General features: G+C 38.9%; 1 protein-coding gene across 1 annotated transcript; it reads left to right on the top strand.

Annotated features, from left to right (window-relative positions):
- Positions 1-1289: 1289 nt before the first annotated feature.
- LOC134540297 (ovalbumin-related protein X-like) lies at positions 1290-12576 on the top strand. The gene is made up of 8 exons (XM_063382955.1): positions 1290-1308; positions 3258-3394; positions 6105-6287; positions 6831-7044; positions 8382-8596; positions 9680-9859; positions 11084-11222; positions 12243-12576. Exons 1-8 carry the CDS (start codon positions 1290-1292, stop codon positions 12353-12355), a joined length of 1200 nt encoding a protein of 399 aa, XP_063239025.1. The 3' UTR covers positions 12356-12576.
- Positions 12577-13446: the final 870 nt, after the last annotated feature.

Here is a 13446-nt window from a genome sequence, read left to right as displayed (position 1 = left end):
ACATTCTAATAGTAGTACCAATAACATTTGTTTGAAATTAGCAGTATATAATAAGCGCTCCGTAAAATGTAATATGAGTGGGAATTGTGGATGGTTGGGGTACGCCATCTTGTACTTACTCCTTTTGTTTATATTGATCTTTAAATAGCCAATTTTCTGTATCAAAATTGCCTGTAAGTACTTAAAAAACATATTTTCAAGGGAATATCCCGTTTTTAAAAAAACAATTCTAACAAAAAATTTAAAAAATAGGCTATTCCCTTAAGTGGCTAAGTATCTCCCACATTATCTTAGAATTCCCCATATAGCCACCAGTAAGCCACAGATCTCAATTTGGATTTAAAATATTAACCAAATAGTTATTTTTGATATGTTAAGTTTAAAAAATATATATATTTAAAAAATGTACTTATATCATTGAGCCCAAGAGGAGCACTTTAGAAAAAAAAGTTTTAAAAGGGATCCTTGAGTTTCCGGTTTAAACCCGAGGATGGCAATTATAAAAAAAAAACAAATCACATCTTTTCCGCATGATAAACAAAAGGAGGCACTACTACTAAAACCAAAAAATGTATAACACCTACCAGTGTGACGTCAAGGCAGCCGTATTGTCCGCCATATTGGATTATCTTTCAGTCTGCTAGAGTGCGCTATTGTTAATCACCACATTGTTTTACTTGCTATCCGCTAAAGCTCATTATTGTCAATTACCACAAAACAACCTATTTGTCCGCAGCAATATTTTATTTCTTTAAAAACTACCCAAAATATCTCAAAATTATTTTAAAAAGTACATATTATTAAGGACAACACAAATCCCAGTGCTTAAACAGAGAAGGTAATTTTTCCGAGGCCGGAAATTAGACCACTATAGAACAAACGTCCGATCACAAATTTGTTTATTAGTTTAAATTTTTTGGATGAAAATACGTATACTTATATATACATTTCAAACACAAACGCATCTCAGTTTAAGATCCTGGTAAGCAGGTGTCTCAAGTACGTTAGGAATATTTCAAAAATTGTCTTTGAAGGTGTTAAAAATATTTTGTCGGGAGACGCGTCTTTGAAAACTGTTTTGACCTGGAGTCTTAAAAAAATAAAAGTGTTTTCTTTCTCCTGGCTCAGCATACGAGCAGAGTCATCAAGGCGGCCCCGTATCACAGTTACTAACGACCTCTACAACCACTGGTTGTAAGAATGCTGGCGTCAACAGACCTGGCCGGAGGTATATAAACTAGTCCCTCCCAGCAAGATGACACGTTGCTTCTGCGAAGTCTTCCGGCAAGATGGCTTTCAACATTCAAGGTGAGTGAACTCTTCTTTACTGAAGTCCCTGTCACTTTTTGACGTGGTAACGTCTTATAAATCGATGAACGCCGGCTGCGCGCACGAAAAAGCATGACTCATTGTCACGTTCCGCCTGAGCTGAGCGTGCAAGAACCGGCCAACCACCGTGCGAGAAAAATCATCTATAATATCAAACTGGTTAATGTGGGCTTTTTAAAAAATTTGATTTATTTGTCCAATTTCGTCATTTCAAACTAACAATTTATTGACATTGATTTGATTTCAGTTTATTTCTAGTAACTAATTGTTCGTGATTATATTTAAACAAATTATTTAAATTACATTTGCAAAAACTGTAAATAATATTTGAAAATTAAAAAAGTACCTATGCAATTTTTCATCAATGTTTTCTTATGACGTTATCACTTAAAATTATCGTCCGTAAACCGATTTTACAGACAACCCCCCCCCCCCCTTTTTTTATATAGGCCCTGTATTTTCATCTCCAACTACATTTGACAACTACGTTTGAGGCGCGACATTGTACGAAATATGGCAATCCATTTCTCCGTCATTAAAGTTGGACTGATAACATCAAACATGTTTTAAATGCTCTTAAATTCTCCGTATTGGATTGATCTAGCTTAAAATTTCCTATTTTAATCTTATTTCAAAATTTATATAATGCACAACAGTGCTCTACGAAACATTTGAACGTAGGATCATTGCGCAAGTCAGTTCACTTGCAACGAGCTGAACCCGAAAGTAATAACGAATTATTTGAGAAAAAATGTAGTTGTAAATAGTTTTATTGTTGATGTTATTTGTTAAACCTTTCAGTGATAGACGCTGCTTTTGTGATACATTGTTTTTTATATGTTGGTAATAGGGATAGAGCAGGGGCTCCGAGCCGTGGGGCCGGAGCGAGGTGCTGGTGCCAGTGTCCGCCATCTTAGATTGATATGTCACTGCGGCCATCTTGATTGACCTTGAACTTTAACCTTGACCTTCAAAATTTGCACAAATTGCTATAAATGACTCCAAATTTGTCGAAAAATCATTAAAATAACTCAAAAATTCCGTTTTTTTTTTTTTGGGAAAACAAATCCTGCAAAAAAAAATCTTTAACATCTATCCTTTTCGAAGGGTAAATTTCCGTTTTGAGGGAAAATTTCCCAAAACAGTTCTAACAAAATTTTGAAGGCTTGAAATATCCCCAAAGAGGCATAAATCCCCCATTTACCAGCCTCAATAGAGGACCTTTGACCTTGACCTCAGCCGTCATCTTGGATGACATCAAGTCCACCATTTTGAATTATGGCATCACGACCGCCATTTTGAAAGCCGTAATTATTAACGTATAAAATTGGGACAAATTTTAGAATTCATAAAAAAATTATTTGAATACAGTTTTGATAAAAAAAATACCGACTTCGTGGTCTATGACGGGCGTTTGTTTATGTTTGTATCAGCTCTTCAAGCTTGATTTTATTAACGTCAGTAGTTAAGCTGTTTGGAAGAAAACTGGTTAATATGTTTATATATATTATGAAGTCCAAAACGAATCTTTATAATACAAACGTAATGATATGATTTGACATTTTTATCCAATTTAACCTCCAATACAGGTACAGCTGATACATTTGTAAACAAACGGGCCGCCATATTGGTACGTGTAGTACACTTAATTCCCCCTGCATTTTTGTCTTCGCCCCCTAGAATCAGTCATTATGATCCATCTGTATGTTTCCCTAATCTCTTGGTTCTAAATAATTATTGTGGGTTGAACCATTTTTTTTTTACATGACACTGTCTAAATATTCCCCGGCACCTCCCAATTCCCCCTGCCCTAGAGATAACAAATTTACAGTTTCATAACACGAACTCCTAACTCTTAGAAATAGAATAGATGAAACAAAAAAAATAGAGGAGCCTGGGACAGTGTGCTGTTTGTTTTGTGACTGCAGGTTTCGTGTTGCTGATGGTCGCCGCGACCTTGGAAGCTAACGTATTACTCTACCGGTCAGTCGACGAGAAGAACAGCACCCACGCCCTGAAAGCTGTGTCGAGATCCAACAACAACTTCACTGTAGATCTGCTCAAGGTATGCGTGCTGCTCCATCAGAAAATGTTGAAATCAACTGTATCTACTACAAACCTGTTCCAAATTATATTTCTTTTTTTTTTTACAGTAACCGTAACAAAGGGAATATTTGAATAACTGTACACAGCAATTGTTTTCCGCGATCTCACTTGGCATGGAGGTTTAGGTAAAGTCAAGTTTAGTCAAGGACAAAGTTAAATTCAAAATTCAAAATTCAAGATTTGTCTTGAATCATAAGTTTTCCTCTTTTGGAAGGTTTGTCTCGATATTTTATTTTATGAATTAATTTTTTTGGCCAATACTCAAGCAATATTGATGTCCTCAACACGGGTTTGGAATTCATTTTTTGCTTAGAAACGCCAGTTTCATAATCTTTTAAGGACAGGAATGATGGAATTTCCAACCTTGACGAGTTCCAGAATGAGGAGATTGAAAATATATAAACATAATTTTCAGAATTGTTCACTTCCGAGTTAAGGTACTGCAATAAATATCTGATAGTTTTAAATTTAAAAGACATTAATCCGGTAGATTATATCCCCTAAAGGGTAACTCCCAATAAGTTAAACCACAAACCGCCTCAGGTTATACTGCCATTTTGGTAGGTGTAGATATATTTCCTAAACATTTTCTTTTCACTGAGAAATAATAAAGCAAGTGAAATATGCAAAATTCTAGGACAATACTTTTCCTAATGTTGGATTACCTTTCTGAATATTTTGCGATAATGACACTTATTTCTCATCACTAGAGATGAAAAATCTGTTGTTCACATTGGAAAGGTAGTGCACACTCCCCCCCACTAACCCCACGAAAATATCGTTGAGAGGTACAATATGACCTCGAAGATAGCTCTTCCGGCTCTCCTTGATAATTCGCAAAGTAATTGGGATGAATCCAACGAATTACCTGGCTTTGTGTTTCAAAAACGTAGTATATGATGCTACAAAACATACTCCCTCTCAGCTTTTACCTAGAGAGATCTTTGTTTCACCTTCTGGTTAATACGTGTTCCTTGAACACATTCCTGGAAACATTTTTAACATAGAAGTTATTTGGGCCAAGATGGCCAGAAAAATAACTGAATGTCACCATAAGCTGTCTGTTAAGCATAATGTCAACAAAGCGAATGTGTCTTAGCATGTGGGAAATTTGGTTTCACAAGAAAGAGAAAAATTTAATTTAACACATCATAAAAATCTATAAAACAATTGACTTGGTTTCGAGAAATAAACCAACAGCATTCCAAAACAAACTAAGTGTTAAATTGTTTTATTTACCCCATGTGGGATTTAAATCTTACGAAGTTGTTTTTATTATAATCATGACGTCGTTTTCGCTTGTCAAACTTTCGCACAGTGAAAGTAAATAACCTATTTGAATCATACCATTGAAATTTTAATGTTTTCGTGATAAACATGAATGAATAAAAAAAGAAGCTTGGAGTAGAAATTCGTTTTGAACTGTTTTAAAACTTCGAATTGTCGGTTTGGTGATAATGTGTGACATTTGTGCTTACAAACGACCGATATCTTCTTGCATTGATTTGCGTGTCGCATTTTTTGGACAGTTCCATTTCTTGTGTAGTTTATAAACCCGGCCTCAGGGTTTAACACTCGGCGGTGTACTTACAAGACATACAAGGAGTTCAGGAATTATTGGAGGTTCATACTTTATGGGGTGACAGAATACCGCGAGACAAGCGCAGTCGCCGTACAAAATATATCTCGGAACTCAACCGGTGAATAGCGTGATGGTCGAACCTGCTGAGTTATGAGACGATGAGAAACAAGACAGAAAGAGACGGGACGTCAGGAATTCCTCACGCAAGTCTGCCTTCTCTTCATTCATGCACCAAATCCATTTAGTTGGGGATCCAGAGCACGAACGACGGTGGTTGCTGTGGGCCGCGTGTTAGTGCAATTTGCCGTAAAGTGCCCTCTAGCACTTCACTGCTTCAGTTCTAAACGTGCATTTGAGGGTGCCGAGCTTTATATTAGTAGCAGATTTACAAAATATATTAAAGAAATTAAAAAAAAATTAGCTAAAAGCACAAGAATGTGATACCATATAATAGGCGATATGGGTTCGCTTCCCAGGAAAATTAATACCCGGAATTTTTCGCAGTAGGAAACATGGCGCACTTTTGCCAAGAGCCAATGAACTGGTGAGGTTTTACCCGAGTGTGCGGAGGATCTTAGAGTCCATCCCGGGGGTTCAATGACCTCCGGTCGCTGCTGGTACGTCACTTCTCTAGTGGCGGGATCACCACAGTACCTACACCAACCTTTCCCATCCACGAATTTCGTCAACGCACCGTTCTCAATATACCTCCCTTCACCATCTCAAATTAATCCCGAAGTCTACGAAGTGTTAAGCATTGATTTATTCCATTGTTCTAAATCCGCCAGTGAATGTATAGGCACGTGTGTGTGTGTGTTTTCTATGGGAGTTTCACCATTTCACCAGTTTTTTTTTGGGGTGAGGTCATTCTAGACAACTCTGTACCAACCTTCTCTCCCCAAAAGTCAATTCTGTGTTTGCCTTTCGTGGCTACCTACTCCCGTTTTTTTTTTTCCCCCAACAATGCGTTCCTCCGATGCTTCATTCACCCTCTCTGATTGCGCCGACGTCGACGAGACGTTCAAATGGCAAGTTCGTTCGTTCGTTTCTGCATCAGAGCGTACACCCGTCCACATGTGTTCGCCAGGCCATCGAGGGCGACAGGAACGAGAACCTGGTCGTCTCCCCGCTCAGCCTGCACGCGGCGCTGGGGTTCCTGGCGCAGGGCGCCCAGGGCTCCACCAAGCAGCAGATCCTGAAGGCCGCCTACCTGCCCAGCGACGACAATGCCACCAGGGAGGGCTTCAGGGCCATGCTCCACCCTCTGCGAGTGAGTACCTCCATAGCTCCACGCCCGCTTCGTCTGCAGGCCAGCACTCCCCAGCATCCTACGTTCCGAGTTGTAGATGAAACATCTGGACAACAATGACTGTGAGACCGTCACACCTGTGGCACTCATTAAAAGTAATCAATATTTATCTTACCCAATAAATAGTAAACGTATCCCAATCTGTACCAGTATTTAAAAAAAACTGTTTGATTATTCTGTATGCCGTCATGAGCTTATAATTCTGAAGAGTTATTCACAAAAGGGAACAAAAATATTCAAGTAGAAAAGGGAGGGTTTTCATTGTACGTATGTCCAAGCTGAAATATTACTTGTAATTTCTCAGCAGTCCTGAGTAAAATATTACGTTTCTGTGATGTTACAAAACCATTGCGATGTATCGGTAAGTTTGTGATTGTATTCCTGTACTGCTGTAGAAACATTACGGTGATTCGTTAGTTTAGGTAGTGTTACTTATCTGAACATGTATATATAAAGAATTATGAATTGACGCATGACAAGAAGTGACTGCGTGTTTCCGCCTAGAACAACACCAACTACACCCTGCACCTGGCGAACGCAGCGTTCGTCGAGAAGTCGTTCCCGCTGAAGCAGTCCTTCCGGGAGGTGGCCCGCTTCAGCTTCATGGCCGACGCCAAGACCGTGGACTTCGCGAACAACGCCAGCGGCGCCATCGACGCCATCAACCAGTGGGCGAAGAACAGCACCGCCGGCAAGATCAGGAACTTCATGTCCCAGAGTGAGTGGACATCCCACAGCGCGATGCCCCAAATACGGAACCTGACCCGAGTGCCGTCTTCAAAAAACCATGCGAGTTCTACCGTGATGCTACATGGCAAAGAATTAATTATACTAGTTGTTGCAGTTTTGCAAATTGTGTTAGCAGACATGTTACAAGCAGGGTTGAACATGGGGGGGGGAAGTACCCCCAAAAACATAAATTCCTGTCAAAAAAAATTTTAAAAGCAAAATTTGGGCAAATTAAATTCTCCATGTGCTCTTGCCTGCAAGGTCAACCTGCTATTATAGTTCCAATTTGCCCCAATGATTAATTCCATATCTACTCCAGATGACCCTTCTCACCCCATTATCTGCATTTTACACATACAGCGCACAATGTTTCAGCAACATTTCAGTAACTTAATCATGGAAATGTTTGTGCAACATTGCAGAAATTTGTCTAATCATGGGTAGTGACCTCGATGAAGCTGAGCCCAAGATGTTATATCAACAAATCAAATATTTTTGGAGTGAAAACTTCTTTAGCAGCGTTGAGCGATTTTTGGTAGGGGCAAAACTTATGGGTTCGCGTCACCGACATGCTAGTGACGTGTTGCGCCAGACTGGCGACGCGCAGCGGCCTGTGTACATGTGTACGCATATATACAGTAATACATTGTATATACTCGGCTGTATCATGTGCGTTTTGGACTCTTTTTTTGGATGGGTAAAATCTTGTGAGCTCGCATCACCGACATGCTGTAGTAGCAGTAAGTGAAATTAATTTGACCACGTGAACACATGACCTAGGTCTGACATCACTGGTAAGTCATAGCTAGGTGATGAATTTTTACGTAATTTTTACATACCACTGACATCTGTTTTGACCAAAAAAAAATGATGTAAGGATAAATGATATCATGCTGACATCGTACACTGATATAATACCAAAATCATTTTCTTACGTACATTTGACGTAGAAATGATGTCATGTTATTAGAGACCGGAAAAATTCGCGGATTCATTCCGCGATATTCTGGAATGCAAATAATTGTACCTTTATGCAACTTCTGGTATTGGTTCACTGTTGACCTGGAGGACTGCGGGCCAACTATAGAGCCTCAGTCAAAGCAGTATCGAATCACGAGTCTCCCAATTGAGACGTCTCACGAGTCGGCAGCCAATGAACATGTGATGTTTGCCCGAGTGTGCACGGGATCGCGGAGTCTATCCTGGAGGTCGTTGAACACGCGAATTTTTTTTCCAGTCCCTACATATTATAAATTATAAGACAAAGTTTTGAGTGTTCACTTCTGTTGACAGTCCCCCATGACTGCTTGTTTTTGCCCCGTCAAGGCGACGCGGATTCGTGGACCAAGTCCGTGCTGGCCGGCGCGGTGTACCTGAACGGCACGTGGGAGAAGGGCTTCGACGCCTCGCTGACGGAGAAGCGCCCCTTCCACGTGGACAGGGAGACGGTGGTGAGGACGGACGCCATGACCACCAGGGCGAGGTTCAACTACACCTACAGCCCCGAGCTGGCTGCCCAGGTGTTGGCGCTCAACTACCAGGTGGGTGCCCCAATGTTTGCAGCGACGTCAGGGACTCGTCGCGTTGGGACACACCCGGTCGGTGTGTTTCTTAAATGTACCTTGACGCCGAAATACCACAATCAAACCTAACCTTACCTAACCTAACCTAGCGTAATATAACCTAACCTAACCTAACTTAACCTAGCCTATATTGGCCTAACCTAACCTAACCTAACCTAACATAGTCTAACCTAACCTAGTCTAACCTAACCTAACTTTTTGTGTCAGTCCTGCAATGACATTTTTCGACGTTAGTGTATTTCGGCGTATGTCTCATTGTCACGTTACGCCTGAGCCGAGCGTGCAAGAACCGACCAACCACCGTGCGAGAAAATCTTCCATAATATCAAACAGGCTAAAGCAGGCTTTTTAAAAGCAGCAATTTAAAAAAAAAATTGGATTTATTTGTTCAATTTCGTCATTTAAAATTAACAATTTATTGACATTTCAGTTTATTTATATAACTAATTGTTCGTGGTTATATTTAAACAAGTTATTTAAATTAAATTTGTAAAAAACTGTAAATAATATTTGAAAATTAAAAAATTATTAAATATTTATATCAATGTTTTTTTTGACGTATTCACGTAAAATTTATCGTCCGTAAACCGACTTTATAGACAACCCCCCCCCCCCTTTTCGTGCACTTAATCACTAAGCTTTGTCTTCTAGCACCAGGGTATGCTGCATGTTTATAACTCCGTCGCCTAACTGTTACAACAAATTAGTGCAGGTTAATTCTGCTTTCCTTGCGTTTGATCCCAGCTCATTTCTCGGCAAGCACAGCACGAGTCAAGTGCCGGGCCAAGTATGTTTGTCAGGTTTCTCCCATTTTTCCTAGTAAGAACTCTTAACTGAGGATCTCATTTCGTTCCACATTCAGGCTACAAATTCGTCTACAGCCACCTGCTCTAGTTCCAATGTAAAGAAGTGCACCAAATCAATGTCTGCTGACGTTTTATGGCTCATCTTTGCAAAAGTCTCGAAAGATGTGGTTTGGCAATAGGTAATCAACTTGAGATGTTTCTACCCCTAATGTGTGTGTGTGTCACTGTATTTCAGGGAGGCGAAGTCAGGATGATAATTGTTCTTCCTGAAGACAAATATGGCCTAGAGGCATTGGAGTCCAAATTCTACGGCCTGAAAAATATAAAGGATAAATTTAACCCTGAGGACGTCATTGTTACCTTGCCCAAATTTAAGATTGAACAAGAACTGAACTACAACAGGATTCTGCAGAAGGTAATTACACTGCAATATTTTTTTTCCCCTGAAGAACCGCTAATGTTTGCTTCCACTCTTCTACGGGTTCAACTGTTTAACAGTGAAACTTAAACTAAATAACAGCAATGAGTTCAAGGAATAATTTGACTGTTTCGAAGGGCTTGAAATAAATTTACTTAATCCGCTATGTTATGTTACACTACCGTGCCATAATTTTTATCTATATCAATGGCTTAGATTGTTTCACTATTTTTTTTCCAGATACATGCTGTATATTAACAGCTATCGGATACTACTAAAAACAAAAGTCAGGAAAATATTTTTTTTTTAACCAATTGTTCGTGATTATATTCAAACAAATTATTTAAATTAAATTTGTAAAATAAAACTGTAAATAATATTTGAAAATTAAAAAGTATGCAAGTTTACATCAATGTTTTCTTATGACGTTATCACGTAAAATTATCGTCCGTAAACCGACTTTACAGACAAACACCCCCCCCCCCCCTTTTTTTTTTTTTGTTTTCACAGCTGGGTAACGCATACAAAATTGCTAGAGACCTGCAAAATGCGCGGTTTCGATGGCCTTCAGGATAGACTGCACATACCCCTGTACACTCGGGCAAATAACGCAAGTTCATTGACTGCCGACTTGTAAGTCGTCTCAGTTGGTTTGTCTGTGATTCGATCCTTCTTTGGTTGAGGGTTTATATCTAGAGACCGGAAAAAATCGCAGATTCATTTCACGATAGTCTGAAATTCATACACGTATACCTTTAAGCTGCTCTTTCTATTGGCTCACTGTTCGTCTGGGCGACTCTGGGCCAATGAGAAACCCCTCAACAAAAGAAGTAACGAATCACGGGCAATACCAGTTGAGACGACTCACAAGTCAGCAGCCAACGAACTGGCCGTTATTTGCCCGAGTGTACAGAGGACTGTGTAGACTATCCTGGAGGTCATCGAAACCCGCGAATTTTTCAGGTCACTATTTATAACTGGTTGAGATTCGTCCAGATGAAGAACAGTAAGCCAATAGCAAAATTATCCAAGAGGTATATGTGTTTGAATTTTAGCCTATCACCGAATGAATCCGCGAATTTTGGCAGGTCTCTAAAAATTGCTCATAAAATAGCTTTTTTTTTTTTTTTTTTTAATTTGTCTTGACCTAGATCTGTAACAAGCAAACTGCGAATGAAATCAACACGGCAGGCGAAGTGACGTGATGGGTTCTCGTTGCAGCTGGGCATCACGGAGGTATTCTCTCCGGAGGCGAACCTGAGTGGCATCTCTGACGTCAACAGACTGGCCATCAGCAACGTGAAGCAGAAGGCGATCATAGAAGTCAGCGAGCACGGACCAGTTTCAACCCCTGCCACGGGTACTCACTCACCCCCTTCGCTTCCTCGCTCCACGATAAAAATGTGTACTCTCCCCAAACATCCAACGACAATGATATTTTATCTTTGAAAGATTTGTGCAATGGGAGTGCATGACTTGATGTAAGTTTTTGGACATACGCCATTGCTAAGCAATGGCGTATGTCCAAAAACTTACATCAAGTCAACGACAATGAACCAACCCTGTCTACAAAATAAAATTTAAAAAAAATTAAAAAAAACATCATAATCAACTTAACAGGACCATTTTAATAGATCAATTTTCTGTAGGGTCTTTCTTCTAATAACGTACCACCTTCATGTTCATTTTCTTTACTGCTCGCTAAAAAGTATTTTTTTTTTTGACGTGACAACGTCTAATTAATCGATGAACGCCGGCTGCACGCACGAAAAAGTGTCCCGTTACGCTCATTGTTCCGTTACGCTGTGTTCCGTTACGCTCTCGGCGAGTGCAGTAATAATAGGTTATGTTACAATTGACTAAAAAAAATTATGGTGATTCATATAATTGATGATAGATATTTGATTACAGTTTATTTATATGAAAACTTGTTCATAATTATATTTAAATTTATAGCTAAAAGCCAGTTTTTAAAATTAGTTACAAGTCATCTACACGTGAACTGTTTCGTCGTCTGTTTATAAAGTGAAGTGAAAAGTTAATGTGGTTTTTTATTGCTTATTACAAACAACAATTTCGGCAATAAAGGTTAATTATTCTTGCATTTTAAAAAATCTGATTACTAGTATAATTTCAAGTATTTATTCTTTTGATATTATTAAAATAAAAAATGATTCAATTTTATTCATAAAAGTATGCAATCATTTCATCAATGTTTTGTTATGACGTTGTCACGTTGAACTATCGTCCGTGAACCGACTTTACAGAGAACCAATTTTTTTTTTCTTCAGGGACTTTTTGATTTTTCCGAAACTTTACCCCGCAGAAACAACCCTACGAATGTTTCCCAACACATGTTTGTTTGTTTTTTTTTCCGCAGAAACGTACGGAGCCCAGCACTACGACTTCACGGCAGACCACGGCTTCCTGTACCTGGTAGAGCACGCGCCCACTAGCGCTGTGATCCTGTGCGGCAGATACACGAAGCCGTGATCCGGCGCGTCGTCGGTCGGCCGGACGCCACGAACAAACTGAAAAGAACAAGAAGGAAAAAAAGATGCTGAAAGGAGTGGAAAAATTGGCAGCTCGAAAACTGAAGCAGCCATGAATAAACACAACTCGACAAATATTTAATGTTTCATGTTTTCATGAATATTATGTTACGAAATCTGCGTGTAGTTAATTGTTAGCAATAAAAGTAAAAAAAATCATCAGCATTAGTTGTTTTTTTAATATATATATTTCAATTACGTTTTACTTACTTACAAGGGCAAGATGGAACAAAGTGCATGACATTTTAATGCTTGATGACTAAACGTAAATATAAAAATCTATGGGCATTTGTACTACTTTAAAAATTTTAAGTTTAGGTGAGTCAAGTATTAAATTTTTATCCTATGTCCATTCATTTCCCCTTTTCAAACTAATAAAGCTCATGTTCGTGTACGCAATTACCTTTTTTGAAAAGGTAAAAAAATATATATATAAGAGGAACTTAATTTTAACAGTTTTTTTGTTACAAAATAAACTTCTGCAAATTTGCGGTTTCTAAAAATAAACGAAAGTATCAAACTGCTAATTAGTTTATAGTGAAGACACGAAATATTCCATTCATGTGGTGCATTGTAGAGAGGTTCCTCGATTTTTGTTTCGAAATGCAATACATGTGGATTTACCTGCCAACTTTTCCCCGTAATTTGGGTGACAGTACTTGAATAAGTTTTTTTTTCTTCTTCTTTCCATAGTGATAAATCAATACCATGACATACCATCTATAGTTTTTGTACCTTTTTATAATACCCGATTTTTGATATGCGGTGGACTGTCTGGCTGGGAACACTGTGCTTCTGAAGACACAGGTGACATTGTTCACACGTGGCTGAGAATGTGCAGTATGTCCATAAAAGAGTGTCCCAATTATAAATTTAAATATTATCAACTGTAAGCGTTGCAGAGTTTTCGGTTCAAAATTCACAATTAAAGAGTAACTCAAACAATTTCAGATAAGCACATGCGCGAGTGCTGCTTTGTTGTTTTCTCGCCTGCAGCGCCACCTACGCAAAATGGCGACTCCTGAGCGTTAA

This window comes from Bacillus rossius, chromosome 16 (assembly GCF_032445375.1).
Source record: "Bacillus rossius redtenbacheri isolate Brsri chromosome 16, Brsri_v3, whole genome shotgun sequence".
Lineage (NCBI taxonomy): Eukaryota > Metazoa > Arthropoda > Insecta > Phasmatodea > Bacillidae > Bacillus > Bacillus rossius.
The sequence above is the reverse complement of the archived record's forward strand: the minus strand, read 5'-3'. Positions and strand labels throughout refer to the sequence as shown.

What these genes read in the sequence shown, in the direction of transcription:
- LOC134540297 (XM_063382955.1), top strand. An exon ending in TCACTGTAGATCTGCTCAAG is followed by an intron (nt 3,395 to 6,104) that starts GTATGCGTGCTG and finishes TGTGTTCGCCAG; the next exon opens with GCCATCGAGGGCGACAGGAA. An exon ending in CCATGCTCCACCCTCTGCGA is followed by an intron (nt 6,288 to 6,830) that starts GTGAGTACCTCC and finishes GTTTCCGCCTAG; the next exon opens with AACAACACCAACTACACCCT.